Source organism: Aethalodelphis obliquidens, unplaced genomic scaffold, assembly GCF_003676395.1.
Source record: "Aethalodelphis obliquidens isolate GAN/ISIS:26980383/991018 unplaced genomic scaffold, ASM367639v1 scaffold8, whole genome shotgun sequence".
In the NCBI taxonomy this organism is placed as follows: domain Eukaryota; kingdom Metazoa; phylum Chordata; class Mammalia; order Artiodactyla; family Delphinidae; genus Aethalodelphis; species Aethalodelphis obliquidens.
Window position 1 is genome coordinate 42,729,049 of NW_020837952.1, and position 17,894 is coordinate 42,746,942.

At 39.1% G+C, this 17,894-nt stretch overlaps 1 protein-coding gene across 22 annotated transcripts in view; it reads right to left on the reverse strand.

Annotated features, from left to right (window-relative positions):
• Positions 1-17,894, reverse strand: part of ANKS1B (ankyrin repeat and sterile alpha motif domain containing 1B) — a 1,179,755-nt gene that overhangs the window by 353,262 nt on the left and 808,599 nt on the right. For all 22 annotated transcript variants that reach the window (XM_027107282.1, XM_027107272.1, XM_027107271.1 and 19 more), the window contains one exon: positions 2,140-2,238. In XM_027107282.1, coding sequence (XP_026963083.1) covers positions 2,140-2,238 — 99 coding nt within the window. The remainder of the gene's footprint in view (positions 1-2,139; positions 2,239-17,894) is intronic.

Sequence of the window (17,894 nt, forward strand, 5' to 3'; positions counted from 1 at the left end):
AGACAAAAATGAGTTTGGCATGTTCTGGAACAAAGCCACATGACTAGAGTGTGGGAGAAAGGGAGAGTGACAGATGAGGTCATATTGGTGGGAAGGGGTCAGATCCTACTGACTTTCGTAGGTCATGATAAAGATTCTGTTCTAAGTGAGAAAGGGAATCCACTGGAGATTTTAATCAGGATGTGGCATGATCTGATTTACATTTCTTTCTGGGCGCCGTGTGGAAATTCAACCGTAAAGTGGTAAGAACGGTAACCAGGACAGAGATTAGGCATCTATGCATTGTCCAGGTGAGAGGACCAATGAGAAATTGACTCAAGTAGTCTAACCTAGAGATGACAGGTTAGAATCTATTGTGGTAGCCTGATTAGAGGTGGTTGGTGTGGACTAGGGTAATAATTACTAAGGTGGTGAGAAGTGGTTTCACTTTAGGAGAAGTTTCACAAAAAAAGTGATGTAGAACCGTTTGAGTTGAACTTTAAATGGCAGGCAGATTTGTGACAAGTGGGGAGTCATTCACTGATTTATTGAGTGCCTCCTAGTGGGCAGGCACTGTGGCAGGTTCTGGGGTTACAGCAGTGCAGGAGTCCTTGCTGAGAGTGAGGAGAAAACTTGCTGAGGAACTAATATTCTAAGTAAAGATACAAAAGTAGCGAGGTGAACAGTATGTTAATAAGAATTACCTCCAGATACAGTTTTAAGGATGCTTTATTCCTTTTCTTTTAGTTTAGAAAATTGTATGACTAAAACTCCTTTGTATGCTTGACTTTCCTTGAATTTGCAAAAGTGGTAAGTTTCTATCAGTAGAAACTCAGTTCATTGTCAGCTGGCAAATTTCATCATGTCACTTCCTTAGAAACAGTGGTTAGTATTTATCTTTCCCATTCTGAGAAGGAGAAATTATAGCCTCCTTAGAAAGGAAAAGCACAGAGGAGAATACAAAATATATAATAAATTCATATATTTAGGTGCATCTATTGCCGTCCATCTGCTACCCTGCCTCCACTCTTGCCCCCTGAATCTTTTTCCAAGTGTATGACCCAACTTCAACATTCCCTCCTTCTAATTCCTCTTGTATACAGTCTTCAGAATTAACTGGCCTAAAGCAGTCTAGTCATGTCCATTCCCCTGTGCTTACAGAATAAATTTCAAATTCCTTAGCCTGATACCAACCTGACCCAACTTACTTTTTCTGTTTTAACTCTGACTCCAAATTGTTTTAATCACATTGGATTTTTTCTTCTTTTTTAAAAAATTATTTTTTAAACCATGGTGAAATAACAAAATGTAAAATTTGCCACCTTAAACCATCTTGAAGTATACACTTTAGCGGCATTAAGTACATTCACAGTGTTGTGCAAATCCCACTGGATTTTAAACCACACGAGTATCGCTCTTCCCCTAATGCTTCTGGCAGTTTGTTGCCTGGACTGTACCTCTATCTATGTGATTCCTGCTGGCCCCTGAAATGCCTTTCCCTTTCCTTACCAATTAAAATCCTACATATCCTGAAGACCAGTTGTTTTAGGCTCTTATGAAACCTCATCTGGAAACAGAAGGTTAACTCTGTTGCTAGGTAACATACTACTTAAAGTTAAAATGATGCCTGGTTGGTAAATTGCATCTGGACTGGGAAGATTTATACATGAACTACAAATACCTGATGGGGATGCGATATTTTGGACTTCCCTGAGTGATGACTTGTGATTAGGCAGGTTCCTTGTCCCTGGAGGCTAGGGCTATGGAGTTATTACAAGAGATGAGCCTTTAAGGGCATGAGGCTTCTGATCCAGGAACGTTCTTGTACCCACCCTATCTTGATCTTGTCTTCTTGCACCTGATCTGTCACCTGGGGGGCATGGACTGATGTTTGTACTGACATAAAGAATCCCACTGAAGAAAAACTCTGAAGCTGCCCTGCTAGCCAGTGGCATTTCCTGTATTATATCTTTCTTGATAGATCTACTGTGGCTCATAGTAGTCTTATGAGTCTGAATGTTTAGCTGGACTAAGAAGACCTGCTTTGAGGAGTTGCATCAATATGCAGACATATTGTCCTAAATCCTAATACCCCTTGCACACCTGGACTTAAAACCACTGGGACTATATTCAGGGCTAAGGTAATAAAGCATGGCTTACCTTTGGAAGGAGCTGGATTGCCTGTAGAATTCTTTGTCTGTGCCCAGAATTAAGGATTCCAATTTCCAACAGATCTTGATCTTCCATAACATTGCTTCCCTGAAACAAAACCAGAAATGTTATAAATTAAATCAGGCATTTTTACTGTGGGTAAACAATGATTTTCTTAATACAGAGAAAAATAACCAACAAGTGATCTGATTTTTATAGACAAAAACATAGAGTCATTCTTCTGTGAGGGTGAGGTGAGAGTAGATCACCTATATGACTGTGTTGAAGGTTCTGGGAAAGTTTTCTTTCCATCACAAATACTCTCATGGCTTACTATTTATGGTTGGATTATCTGCATTGGGAATTCATTCCTGTGACTCAAAACCTTGTTCCCCTAAAAATGTATATGCTTCTAGGAAGAGTTGTCATTTAAAACTATCAGTGACCTATGCATTGAGGTGAATGAACAAGCTTTTTTTTCCCTCTGAAAATAGATTTTGTAAGAAGAGCTGATGGAATAATTGAAATATACTAGGCAAGTTAAAAGAGAATTAATAATTAATCTTAAATATTGGATGTCAGATACCTGATCAAGATGTGAGGACAGAACAATGAGTAAGATGCAGGTCCCTGCCCTCAACTCTCTATTCCTTCCAGTCCAGTGATAGAAACAGATTGTTCAAAGGCAGTTAGGATGCTGTGAATATGCTATGATGGTGACACATGCTTGGTAGTGTAGAGGGGATCTGGGATATGTTTGCAGGGGAGATGATGTCTAATCAGATGTCTGAAGGATGGTTTGGATTTAGCATTCAAAATGGGAAGGACTAGGAGAAATTATGTGCAATGTCGTGTGGGTAAGAAAGAACACAGTTTACTTGGAAACATCAAGTTCTAGGATAAGTTGGAGAGAGGAGCAAAGGGTAAGTCTGGAAAGATAAGGAAAGGCCAGACTATACAGACGTTGTATGCCACGCTGAGGAATTTAGACTTCATCTTGACCATAATGGGAAGCCTGGACAGATTTTAAGAAAAGGAGTTACATGATGAGATTCCATATTTAGAAGGATCAATTTGTTTTCTGTGGCTGGGCCACAGTTTCCTTACCTATAAAATGATGAGGTTGAGCCACATAATCTCCAAGGATCAGTCTAGTCCTGATACTCTCTGATTTCAATGATTTCTTGACCTCTGATTAATATTCCAACACAGAAATTTATTTATTTTGGCTGTGCCATGAGGCTTGTGGGATTTTAGTGCCCTGACGAGGGATCAAACCTGGGCCCTCAGCAATAAGAGGGTGGAGTCCTAACCACTGAACTGCCAGGGAACTCCCTGTAACACAGAAATCTATAAATGGCTTATTTTGTCCCTAAATTTTAGTCTTTTGGAGCTTGCAAGCTAGAGTTTCCCTTTAAATAAATCTATAGAGAAGTTCAAGAATTCAGATCACTGCTTTCTATGGACAAGTCAAAGTCTGTCCTACTAATGTGTGAAATAAAAACACTTATGAATAGAAATTACAGAATACCTATTTATGGAGAGCAGTGGGTACTGATGAATATTTAAAGCAAAAGAGAATGAACTGGAAAGGGCAATCATGGGAGCATGGAGACCATTAGAAGACCACAGTAGTTGTTCTATAGATGATGTGGGCTTAGACTAAGGTAGTGGTCACAGGAGACTGAAAGAAGTGAGTGGATCTGAAAACTATCAAGAAGTTTGACTTGGTGATTGAATGCACAGAATGATGGAGAAACTCAGAATACACATCAGTTCCAGGCTTCAGCAGTAGGGGTTGACCGTGATGCCTTTTCCTGAGAAAGTAAAGGAGGAGGGGCCAGTTCACTATGGTGCAAAGACTAATGTCTTTCCCTGGACTGGCACAGAACAGATGAATGTAAACAATTTAATATCGGACTATGTTATAAATGGATGAATTGGCTGTTCTTAGAAAGATTAAAGTCATTAGAATGGCATCATAGCTAGGGATTTACAATGGGCGCTCACCAGACAAAAACATTCCACCTACGCATAGTAACATTCCTGTGCTTAAGCTACTCTGGCCACCTTGGAGAAGGCAGAACTACGCAGGTAGAGCAGCATGATAATAAAAGCCTAATGCTAACAAATAAGCCAGTCTTGGGAGTATGCCACAGGAAACACTGCTCTCTGAAAGTACTCAGTGCACACAATAGGGCATGGCTAAGGATATAAATGACTTCATTTTGAGAAAGCGTTATTATTTTCAGAAATGGACTAGTGTGTCATGAGTGGGATATATGATGCCGTTCTGTGTTTGACTTTCACTCTTTAAGGGGTTTTCCAAAGGAGTTAAAAGGCCCTTAAAAAACAAAAACAAAAACAAAAAACTTTGGCCACCTATGTATTAGATCATTATCTGGTTTTCCACTGGCTAAATTACCAGTCCACAACTTAAGCTTATACAAAATATAGAACCTGGGTTCTTTACACAAACACAAAACACACCAGGATGCTATAGTCTGATTTAGCTACTATCTATAGGTAATACTGAAAACTTGATTTCAGTGTTTGAATACTAAAATGATTTAAAAAAATTAATCCTTAAATCATAAACAATACGAAAAGACAACCCTCAGAATGGGAGAGAATATTTGCAAATGAAGCAACTGACAAAGGATTAATCTCCAAAATTTACAAGCAGCTCAAAATCAAAAAACAAACAACCCAATCCAAAAATCGGCAGAAGACCTAAACAGACATTTCTCCAAAGAAGATATACAGATTGCCAACAAACACACGAAAGGATGCTCAACATCACTAATCATTAGAGAAATGCAAATCAAAACTACCATTAGGTATCACGTCACACTGGTCAGAATGGCCGTCATCAAAAAATCTATAAACAAAAATGCTGGAGAGGGTGTGGAGAAAAGGGAACCCTCTTGCACTATTGGTGGGAATGTAAACTGATACAGCCACTACGGAGAACAATATGGAGGTTCCCTAAGAAACTAAAAATAGAACTACCATACAACCCAGCAATCCCACTGGGCATATACCCTGCAAAAACCATAATTCAAAAAGAGTCATGTACCAAAACGTTCATTGCAGCTCTATTTACAATAGCCAGGACATGGAAGCAACCTAAGTGTCCATCAACAGATGAATGGATAAAGAAGATGTGGCACATATATACAATGGAATATTACTCAGTCATAAAAGGAAATGAAATTGAGTTATTTGTAGTGAGGTGGATGGACCTAGAGTCTGTCATACAGAGTGAAGTAAGGCAGAAAGAGAAAAACAAACACAGTATGCTAACACATATATATGGAATCTAAAAAAAAAAAAGGTCATGAAGAACCTAGGGGCAGAGGAGCTTCAAGATGGCGGAATAGTAAGTCGTGGAGATCACCTTCCTCTCCACAGATACATCAGAAATACATATACATGTGGAACAACTACTACAGAACACCTACTGAATGCTGGCAGAAGACCTCAGACCTCCCCAAAGGCAAGAAACTCCCCACGTACCTGGGTAAGGCAAAAGAAAAAAAAGAGACAAAAGAATAGGGTCGGGACCTGCACCAGTGGGAGGGAGCTGTGAAGGAGGAAAGGTTTCCACACACTAGGAAGCCCCTTTGCGGGCGGATACTGCGGGTGGTGGAGGTGGGTGGGGAGCTTCGGGGCCATACTGCGGGTGGCGGAGGTGGGAGGGAAGCTTCAGGGCCGCGGAGGAGACTGCAGCAACAGGGGTGCGGAGGACAAAGAGGAGAGATTCCCGCACAGAGGATCGATGCCGACCAGCACTCACCAGGCCGAGAGGCTTGTCTGATCACCCGCTGGGATGGGCGGGGGCTGGGAGCTGACGCTCGGGCTTCAGAGGTCAGACGCCAGGGAGAGGACTGGGGTTGGCGGCGTGAACACAGCCTGAGGGAGCTAGTGCACCATGGCTAGCCGGGAGGGAGTCCGGGAAAAAGTCTGGAGCTGCCAAAGAGGCAAGAGACTTTTTCTTCCCTCTGTTTCCTGGTGATCGATGAGAGGGGATTAAGAGCACCGCTTAAATGAGCTCCAGAGACAGGCGAGAGCCGCGGCTATCAGCGCGAACCCCAGAGACGGGTATGAGATGCTAAGGCTGCTGCTGCAGCCACCAAGAATCCTGTGTGCAAGCACAGGTCACTGTCCACACCCCCCTTGCGGGGAGCCTGTGCAGCCCGCCACTGCCAGGGTCCCGGGATCCAGGGACAACTTCCCCGGGAGAACGCACGGTGCGCCTCAGGCAGGTGCAACGTCACGCTGGCCTCTGCTGCCGCAGGGTCGCCCCGCATCCGTTCCCCTCCCTCCCCCCAGCCTGAGTGAGCCGGAGCCCCCGAATAAGCTGCTCCTTTAACCCCGTCCTGGCTGAGCGAAGAACAGACGGCCTCAGGCGACCTACACGCAAAGACGGGTCCAAATCCAAAGCTGAAACCCCGGAGCTGTGCGAACAAAGAAGAGAAAGGGAAATTTCTCCCAGCAGCCTCAGAAGCAGCGGATTAAAGCTCCACAATCAACTTGATGTACCCTGCATCTGTGGAATACCTGAGTAGACAACGAATCATCCCAAATGGAGGAGGTGGACTTTGGGAGCAACGATATATATATATATATTTTTTCCCTTTTTCTCTTTTTGTGGGTGTGTATGTGTATGCTTCTGTGTGTGATTTTGTCTGTATAGCTTTGCTTTTACCATTTGTCCTAGGGTTCTGCCTGTCTGTTTTATTATTTTTCACATAAAAATACTTTTTTCTTAATAATTATTTTTTATTTTAATAACGTTATTTTATTTTAATTTAATTTATTTTTTTCCTCCCTTTTATTCTGAGCCGTGTGGAGGACAGGCTCCTGGTGCTCCAGCCAGGCATCAGGGCTGTGCCACTGAGGTGGGAGAACCAAGTTCAGGACACTGGTCCACCAGAGACCTCCCAGCTCCACATAATATCAAATGGCGAAAATCTCCCAGAGATCTCCATCTCAACGCCAAGACCCAGCTCCACTCAACGACCAGCAAGCTACAGTGATGGACACCCTATGCCAAACAACTAGCAAGACAGGAACAGAACCCCATCCATTAGCACAGAGGCTGCCTAAAATCATAAAAAGGCCACAGACATGCTCAAACACATCTCCAGACATGGACTGGCCCACCAGAAAGACAAGATCCAGCCTCATCCACCAGAACACAGGCACTAGTCCTCTCCACCAGGAAGCCTACACAACCCACTGAACCAATCTTAGCCACTGGAGACAGACACCAAAAACAATGGGAACTAAGAACCTGCAGCCGGCGAAAAGGAGACCCCCAAACACAGTAAGTTAAGCAAAATGAGAAGACAGAGAAACACACAGTAGGTGAAGGAGCAAGGCAAAAACCCACCAGACCTAACAAATGAAGAGGAAATAGGCAGTCTACCTGAAAAAGAATTCAGAATAATGACAGTAAAGATGATCCAAAATCTTGGAAATAGAATGGAGAATATACAAGAAATGTTTAACAAGGACCTAGAAGAACTAAAGAGCAAACAAACAGTGATTAACAACACAATGAATGAAATTAAAAATTCTCTAGAAGGGATCAATAGCAGAATAACGGAGGCAGAAGAACGGATAAGTGACCTGGAAGATAAAATAGTGGCAATAACTACTGCAGAGCAGAATAAAGAAAAAAGAATGAAAAGAATTGAGGACAGTCTCAGAGACCTCTGGGACAACATTAAACACACCAACATTTGAATTATAGGGGTCCCAGAAGAAGAAGAGAAAAAGAAAGGGATTGAGAAAATATTTGAAGAGATTAAAGTTGAAAACTTCCCTAATATGGGAAAGGAAATAGTTAATGAAGTCCAGGAAGCACAGAGAGTCCCAAACAGGATAAATCCAAGGAGAAACATGCCAAGACACATATTAATCAAACTATCAAAAATTAAATACACAGAAAAATATTAAAAGCAGCAAGGGCAAAACAACAAATAACATACAAGGGAATTCCCATAAGGTTAACAGCTGATCTTTCAGCAGAAACTCTGCAAGCCAGAAGGGAGTGGCAGGACATATTTAAAGTGATGAAAGGGAAAAAACTACAACCAAGATTACTCTACCCAGCAAGGATCTCATACAGGTTTCATGGAGAAATTAAGACCTTTACAGACAAGCAAAAGCTAAGAGAATTCAGCACCGTGAAACCAGCTTTACAACAAATGCTAAAGGAACTTCTCTATGCAGGAAACACAAGGGAAGGAAAAGACCTACAATAACAAACCCAAAACAATTAAGAAAATGGTAAGAGGAACATACATATCGATAATTACCTTAAATGTAAATGGATTAAATGCTCCAACCAAAAGACATAGATTGGCTGCATGGATACAAAAACAAGACCCATATATATGCTGCCTACAAGAGACCCACTTCAGGCCTAGGGACACACACAGACTGAAAGTGAGGGGATGGAAAAAGGTATTCCATGCAAATGGAAATCAAAAGAAAGCTGGAGTAGCAATTCTCATATCAGACAAAATTGACTTTAAAACAAAGACTATTACAATAGAAAAAGAGGGACACTACATAATGATCAAGGGACCAATCCAGGAATAAGTTATAACAATTGTAAATATTTATGCACCCAACATAGGAGCACCTCAATACATAAGGCAAATGCTAACAGCCGTAAAAGGGAAAATCGGTAGTAACACAATCATAGTAGGGGACTTTAACACCCCACTTTCACCAATGGACAGATCATCCAAAATGAAAATAAATAAGGAAACACAAGCTTTAAATGATACATTAAACAAGATCGACTCAATTGACATTTATAGGACATTCCATCCAAAAACAATAGAATACACATTCTTCTCAAGTGCTCATGGAACATTCTCCAGGATAGATCATATTTTGGGTCACAAATCAAGCCTTGGTGAATTTAAGAAACTTGAAATCATATCAGATATCTTTTCTGACCACAACGCTATGAGTCTTGATATCAATTACAGGAAAAAATCTGTAAGAAATATAAACACATGGAGGCTAAACAACACACTACTTTATAACCAAGAGATCACTGAAAAAATCAGAGAGGAAATCAAAAAATACCTAGAAACAAATGAGAATGAAATCACTATGACCCAAAACCTATGGGATGCAGCAAAAGCAGTTCAAAGAGGGAAGTTTATAGCAATACAATCCTACCTTAAGAGACAAGAAACATCTAAAATAAACAACCTAACCTTACACCAAAAGCAATTAAGAGAGAGAAAACAAAAACCCCCCACAGATCAAGAAGGAAAGAAATCATAAAGATCAGATAAGAAATAAAGGAACAAGAAATGAAGGAAACGATAGCAAAGATCAATAAAACTAAATGCTGGTTCTTTGAGAAGATAAACAAAATTGATAAACCATTAGCCAGACTCATCAAGGAAAAAAGGGAGAAGAATCAGATCAATAGAATTAGAAATGAAAAAGGAGAAGTAACAACTGACACTGGAGAAATACAAAGGATCATGAGAGATTACTACAAGCAACTATATGCCAATAAAATGGACAACCTAGAAGAAATGGACAAATTCTTAGAAATGCAGAACCTTCCGAGACTGAACCAGGAAGAAATAGAAAATATGAACAGACCAATCACAAGCACTGAAATTGAAACTGTGATTAAATATCTTCTAACAAACAAAAGCCCAAGACCAGATGGCTTCACAGGCAAATTCTATCAAACATTTAGAGAAGAGCTAACACCTATGCTTCTCAAACTCTTCCAAAATATAGCAGAGGGAGGAAGACTCCCAAACTCATTCTACGAGGCTACCATCACTCTGATATCAAAACCAGACAAAGCTGTCACAAAACTACAGGCCAATATCAGTGATAACATAGATGCACAAATCCTCAACAAAATACTAGCAAACAGAATCCAACAGCACATTAAAAGGATCATACACTATGATCAAGTGGGGTTTATCCCAGGAATGCAAGGCTTCTTCATATACGCAAATCAATCAACATGATACACCATGTTAACAAATTGAAGGAGAAAAACCATATGATCATCTCAATAGATGCAGAAAAAGCTTTCGACAAAATTCAACACCCATTTATGATAAAAACCCTCCAGAAAGTAGGCATAGAGGGAACTATCCTCAACATAATAAAGGCCATATATGACAAACCCACAGCCAACATCATACTCAATGGTGAAAAACTGAAACCATTTCCACTAAGATCAGGAACAAGAGAAGGTTGCCCACTCTTACCACTATTATTCAACATAATTTTGGAAGTTTTAGCCACAGCAGTCAGAGAAGAAAAAGAAATAAAAGGAATCCAAATTGGAAAAGAAGAAGTAAAGCTGTCACTGTTTGCAGATGACATGATACTATACATAGAGAATCCTAAAGATGCTACCAGAAAACTACTAGAGCTAATCAATGAATTTGGTAAAGTAGCAGGATACAACATTAATGCACAGAAATCTCTTGCATTCCTATACACTAATGATGAAAAATCTGAAAGTGAAATCAAGAAAACACTCTCATTTACCATTGCAACAAAAAGAATAAAATATCTAGGAATAAACCTACCGAGGAAGACAAAGACCTGTATGCAAAAATTATAAGACACTGATGAAAGAAATTAAAGATGATACAAATAGATGGAGAGATATACCATGTTCTTGGATGGGAAGAATCAACATTGTGAAAATGACTCTACTACCCAAAGGAATCTACAGATTCAATGCAATCCCTATGAAACTACCACTGGCATTTTTCACAGAAATAGAACAAAAAATTTCACAATTTGTATGGAAACACAAGAGACCCCGAATAGCCAAAGCAATCTTGGGAAAGAAAAACGGAGCTGGAGGAATCAGACTTCCTGACTTCAGACTTACTACAAAGCTACAGTAATCATGACAGTATGGTACTGGCAGAGAAACAGAAATATAGATCCACGGAACAGGAGAGAAAGCCCAGAGATAAACCCACACACATACGGTCACCTTATCTTTGATAAAGGAGGCAAAAGTATACAGTGGAGAAAAGACAGCCTCTTCAATAAGTGGTGCTGGGAAAACTGGACAGCTACATATAAAAGAATGAAATTACAACACTCCCTAACACCATACACAAAAATAAACTCAAAATGGATTAAAGACCTAAATGTAAGGCCAGACACTATCAAACTCTTAGAGGAAAACATAGGCAGAACACTCTATGACATAAATCACAGCAAGATCCTTTTTGACCCACCTCCTAGAGCAATGGAAATGAAAACAAAAATAAACAAATGGGACCTAATGAAACTTAAGAACTGTTGCACAGCATAGGAAACCATAAACAAGACAAAAAGACAACCCTCAGAATAGGAGAAAATATTTGCAAACAAAGCAATGGACAAAGGATTAATCTCCAAAATTTACAAGAAGCTCATGCAGCTCAATATTAAAAAAACAAACAACCCAATCTAAAAATGGGCAGAAGACCTAAATAGACATTTCTGCGAAGAAGATATACAGATTGCAACAGACACATGAAAGAATGCTCAACATCATTAATCATTAGAGAAATTCAAATCAAAACTACCATGAGATATCATCTCACACTGGTCAGAATGGCCATCATCAAAAAATCTACAAACACTAAATGCTGGAGAGGGTGTAGAGAAAAGGGAACCCTCTTGCAGTGTTGGTGGGAATGGAAATTGATACAGCCATTATGGAGAACAGTATGGAGGTTCCTTAAAAAACTAAAAATAGAACTACCATACAACCGAGCAATCCCCCTACTGGGCATATACCCTGAGAAAACCATAATTCAAAAAGAGTCATGTACCACAATGTTCATTGCAGCTCTATTTACAATAGCCAGGATGTGGAATCAACCGAAGTGTTCATCAATAGATGAATGAATGAAGAAGATGTGGCACATATATACAAGGGAATATTACTCAGCCATAAGAAGGAACGAAACTGAGTTATTTGTAGTGAGGTGGATGGACCTAGAGACTGTTACCGAGTGAAGTAAGTCAGAAAGAGAAAAAGAAATAGCACATATATATGGCATCTAAAAAAAGAAAAAAAAAGGTCATGAAGAATCTAAGTGCAAGACAGGAATAAAGATGCAGACCTACTAGAGAATGGACTTGAGGATACAGCGAGGGGGAAGGGTAAGCTCGGACAAAGTGAGAGAGTTGAATGAACATACATACACTACCAAACGTAAAACAGAATGCTAGTGTGAAGCAGCCACATAGCACAGGGAGATCAGCTCGGTGCTTTTTGACCACCTAGAGGGGTGGGATAGGGAGGGTGGGAGGGAGGGAGATGCAAGAGGGAAGAGGTATGGGGACATATGTTTATGTATAACTGATTCACTTTGTTATAAAGCAGAAACTAACACACCATTGTAAAGCGATTATACTACAATAAAGATGTTAAAAAAATAAATGTTAAAAAGTAAATAAATAAAATGGTCAATTTTAATTTGAAAAAAAAAAAAAAGAACCTGGGGCAAGAGGGGAATAAAGATATAAAGATGCAGACATATTAGAGAATGGTCTTGAGGATATGGGGAGGGGGAGGTGTAAGCTGGGAGAAAGTGAGAAAGTGGCATGGACATATATACACTACCAAACGTAAAATCGATAGCTAGTGGGAAGCAGCCGCATAGCACAGGGAGATCAGCTCGGAGCTTTGTGACCACCTACAGGGGTGGGATAAGGAGGGTGGGAGGGAGGGAGACGCAAGAGCGGGGGGATATGGGGAGGTATGTATATGTATAACTGATTCACTTTGTTATACAGCAGAAACTAACACACTATTGTAAAGCAATTATACTCCAATAATGATGTTTTAAAAAAAATGAACAACAAAAAATACACATTAAAAAATATTTAAACTTTAGAGACCACTGTTCTTCCTCTAAACCACCACCTTATCTATCTTCAGTAAGTGAGGAAACATTTTGAAGAACTGTAGGGAAGTTAGACAACTTCTCTTTGGGTCAAATATCCTAGCATACAGGACAATTACCAAACACTTTTGAAAAATGAGCGAAAACTGTGAAACGCACAATGCAAATGGTGAGAATGTGCCCAAGAGGAAATGGTCATAGTTGTGGAAATGTAAAGAAAAGGATTCACTGGCCCCAGTGAGGTATTCCGTTGGAAATTTTCTATTTTCTTTCTTATTGTAATATATAGGGATAGCAAAAATGTCCTGGTGCATCATCTAGCCAGTCTTTTTTCAAAATAGCACCAGGCTTGGAGTCTAAAGACCTGGGTCCAGGTCTTATCTGGGTAAACATGGCTAAGTCATATATTGTTTCTGAGCCTTGTGGTCCTCACCCATAAAATGAAGCCGTTTAACAAACACCCATTCAGTTCTAAAATGCTATGATTTCAGTCATGCCCAATTTTTGATTAGTATCGTTCTATGTAAATAGAGATTGTATAATTTGAAACTACATTTTAGTGTTTCAGAACTTGTAACTTAAATTGTTTTAAGGAGTAATTATAGAGAAATGCAAGAATGCATTTTTTTTGACAAATCAATCTCAGTACTAGGAACTTACAAAATTTCTTATAAGGAGAAATCAGAGAATACCTTGTTTTTGTAGTATCATGGATTCTCACAGATTTTCAGAGAAAAATCACATGTTTCAAATCTTGCAACTAACCATTTTGCTTGTACTTGGGTAACAGCTGTGCTATCGAGGACAATAAAAATTTCCATTCTTTCTAGGGAGCTACAGTTTACTCTCTTATTATCATTTGCCTTCACTGAATGTTAGAAAATCTCAGCTTAATTCCTTTTTTTCTCAATAAAAGCTGAACATACAGTCTAGCTTTCTCTTTCTTCCATCCATTTTTCACGCGACTGTCAGATCAGTGGTGTCTGGAGTAGAGTTCTATCAGGTCTGTCCTAACCACCTATCACACTGCACTCTCTACCCCCTTATCTCCTTGTACACATGATGTCTCTATTTGTTCATCTCCCATTTACTCCTCAACCCACCCCAATAGGCTTTTACTCCCATTAACTCCATAGAACTTCTCCATGAAATGTTAAGAATGACCTCTCAATTGCCGTATCTAGTTGATTCTTTTCAATCCTGACTTCAAGGATTCATTGGCCACATGTGGCTGGTGGCTACATATTGGATAATGCAAATATAGAACATTTCTGTCATCATAGAATGTTCTATTAGACGGCGCCTCTCTACAGTCAAAGACATGAAAACTGTAGTTGAATCACATAAATGGGGCAATAACGAGGATGTGACAGGGAATCAAAACAGGCAGGCAAACAAACTCATGAATCATTCTCAGGACATAACTGATGTTCCTGTTAGTCAAAGTTCATGAACATCAAATTTAGAATCTTTAGCAAATTCTCTTCTAATTTTTCAGTCATTAAAACAAATTAGTAGCTGGTTCTGCTTTCATTAGTGTTTCTTCATTATGGGGCTAGAAATCTATGCTACCAAAATGACAAGTCCAATTGAGAAATTATTCACTATATTCTTAGCATGCTACCAGGCACATGGCACAGACATTTAAGGAATAATAATCAGGAGGTAAAGTTGTTTAGTTAATGACTTTCTAAAAGGATCGAAGTTCCAAGGCAGTGTTCTTAGAACAGCTGTTTTTTCACTGACAGGAAATGTCTAATCCAGGGCGTCTTTGTTGCTTTCTTAAGTCATGGAATGAAGAAAAGTAATGTAATATTTTATGCACTAAGAGTTGAAAGCTGAAGTTTCTATGACCATGGGGAGAATATCTTATGTACTGGATTTTTTCAACTGTGATAAACTAATAAGATGACCAAGTAGAATAAAAAGCAGTGCTTCGTACTTAATGATCCATTTGAAGTAGAATAGCTATTTATTGAAATCATTTCTCAGAAGTATCTCTGCTGATCTTTTCTGTCCCTGAGAATTTCAGCTTGCAAAGTTCTCGTTTTCATAACCTTAATGTCATATCACATTCATTTAGAAGCCTTTCCTTCACATTGCATATTATATAAAATGCTAAGGAAACATATTTAAGGACCAGAGAGAACTGGTTTCTTCTTATTATAAGCTTGAGTTGGATGTTATTCATTCTCTTCAGTTCAAGACTGAAAAAAATCAGTAAGATACTATTGATTGGAGGAGATTTCTTTTGCTCTATAATTAACTAAATTAGATTCTTCTTTACAGTTTGTGTGGCCTTAAATATTTAAAATAGAATATTTCGGTAGTAGAATGAATGATACCACGATCTTGCAAATTCACACATGGAAAAACATATTTTAGTTTATTTTTAATATAGCTTTTTTACAGCATAAATGGTGGTATAAAACATAGTGGTATAAAACTATATATGATTTTCTTGGAAGAACATGCTACCTTAAGCTTCTATAAAGATTTTGAGTCAATTTGATATCAGTTTACAGGTAAATGCAATGTATGTCTTTGCTGCATGATAACGATAATAACTACTGTGATAAATACCAGATTTATAATCCCTTATCAGTGTTGGAACAAAGCTTTATTTAGTTTATCAGACAGAAACATGAGTTACCATAAGTGATCAGATAATGAATGATGTGCTTCTTCCAATTTTAATTCCCTCTCTCACATTAATGAAACGGCAGTAGAAGAAAATATTGTAGTATATATATATATATATATATATATATTTATTTATTTATTTATTTTGTGGTACATGGGCCTCTCACTGTTGTGGCCTCTCCTGTTGCAGAGCACAGGCTCCGGACGCGGCCATGGCTCACGGGCCCAGCCGCTCCGTGGCATGTGGGATCCTCCCGGACCGGGGCACGAACCCATGTCCTCTGCATCGGCAGGCGGACTCTCAACCACTGCGCCACCAGGGAAGCCCTGTAGTATATTTTTTACATCTCTATCTTAGCCTTCCATTTTAAGATATCCTGTCTACTGCAGTGGAATTTCTTCTTCACAACTTAACTAAATTTCCATGTTTTTAGCTTATGAAGAAAGTTTCCTAGATTTTTTAGACCACATGAATTACTGATTCAAATAAATGTCACATCGCTGAGCAATAAGTTAGAAATCATCTATATATATATGCAAGTTCTATATTTGAATAAATAAACTATATCTTAGACTTGTTTCTTACGGTTAGCATTTAACAGTTCACATGATTATCATGAGTTTTATACAACCAATTTTTTCCTTTTTATTTTTCAAGCCTTTTTCCCCTTTGAAACATCTATTCTGAAGCTACAGAGAGAGAGAGGGAAAGGGAATTTAAGTAATCAGTTATGCATTTCTTAAAGCATTGAGCAAGGTTTGGTGATATCATAAATTAAAATTATGATTCATTTGCAACATGTGTTAGAATTATGTATATTTATTAAAGACTGTCTGGTCAAAAATTTCATAGTGGCAAAAGAGCAAGACTATTCATTTTTCAGGATGTTAATCCACAATTCACACAAGAAAGAAGAAAAGCTGATGTGAAAAAAACTTATTTGTATGTTCTTACTTTTTTCCTGATACATACACACGAAAATATAAAGCATATGAACACCTATTGTCTTCTTTCTATTTTCCCATTAATGGCAGTTGGTGTAAGTTAGCATAAAGTAAATTGTACACGTATTGAGTTCTTGTGCCAGGCTCTGTTCTAAATGCCTTAGATATATTACCTTATTTAATTCTCACAACAACTCTCTGAGGTAGGTACTTAAATAACTTGCTCCCAATAGCTGACAGGAGTCTTTCTCATAACTATCATCTGACACCGCCTCCAGTGGGGTTAGTGCAGGAGAGAAAAGGTTCAGTAAAAAAAACGTGGTTAGACCTAAACCGTTTGTATTTTACTTTGAACCATATGAAATTCACATTTGAAAGCAAATGTTCTAAAGTATTTTTTATGTTTGGTTTTACAGAGTTTAAGCAATGATGAATCCCTCTTTATAGAAGAGCATTTGGAAAGCCATCTGACCTATTCCTCCCTCCTCTGCTCCAGTTCTTTCTGTTCACTGAATCATGGAATCAGGGTTGGCAGGGACCTGGGTTTTTTCTAGTCTAAATGTTCCCTAACTAACTGCAAAGCTTCAACTTGCCTCTCTCTTTTGAAGCGTGGTGTCTAGCTGGGTTACGCCATTCCCAAAGGGGTAGGGCGGACATTAAATGCTTAAAATGGTCTTTTCCAGCAGCTGAGTCTGAGCAGGGGGTGGGAATAGGATTGGGGGGACTCCTCGGTCCTACTCGTTTAGCTCCCACTGTACTGCGGACTGAGTGTGACAGGAGAGCTATTAGAAGAACATGCCAAAAGTGGAGATGAAAGGAAAACAGTTAGCAGCTGTCCTGTGTCCTTTTCCAATCACAAGCTGTAAAGTTAAAAAAAATTTTTTTTTCCTTGGGTAGGCTGTACATAATCTTGGCAGGTATCTAAGTTTTGTTCTTCTATCTAACATGCTGAACATTTCCCAGTGCCTCACAAGAGCAAAGTGAGCAGCGATTAGGTTAGGTTGGACCCCCTGCTCTTAACAGAAGAGGAACATAGAACCTTTGTATTTACAGCAGACTCCTCTTGCAGATGACCTCTCGCTGGTGATGCAGAGCTCCAGAAGGAAAGGCTCCTCCTGGAGAAGCAAAATTTGCTCCTGGGTATGACCAGCACAGCCACACACAGGAAAAAGTGCCAAAAATGATTCATAGTTAACTACTGGCCATCAACCAGTCACTAAGTACTAGATACTCTGCCCTTCT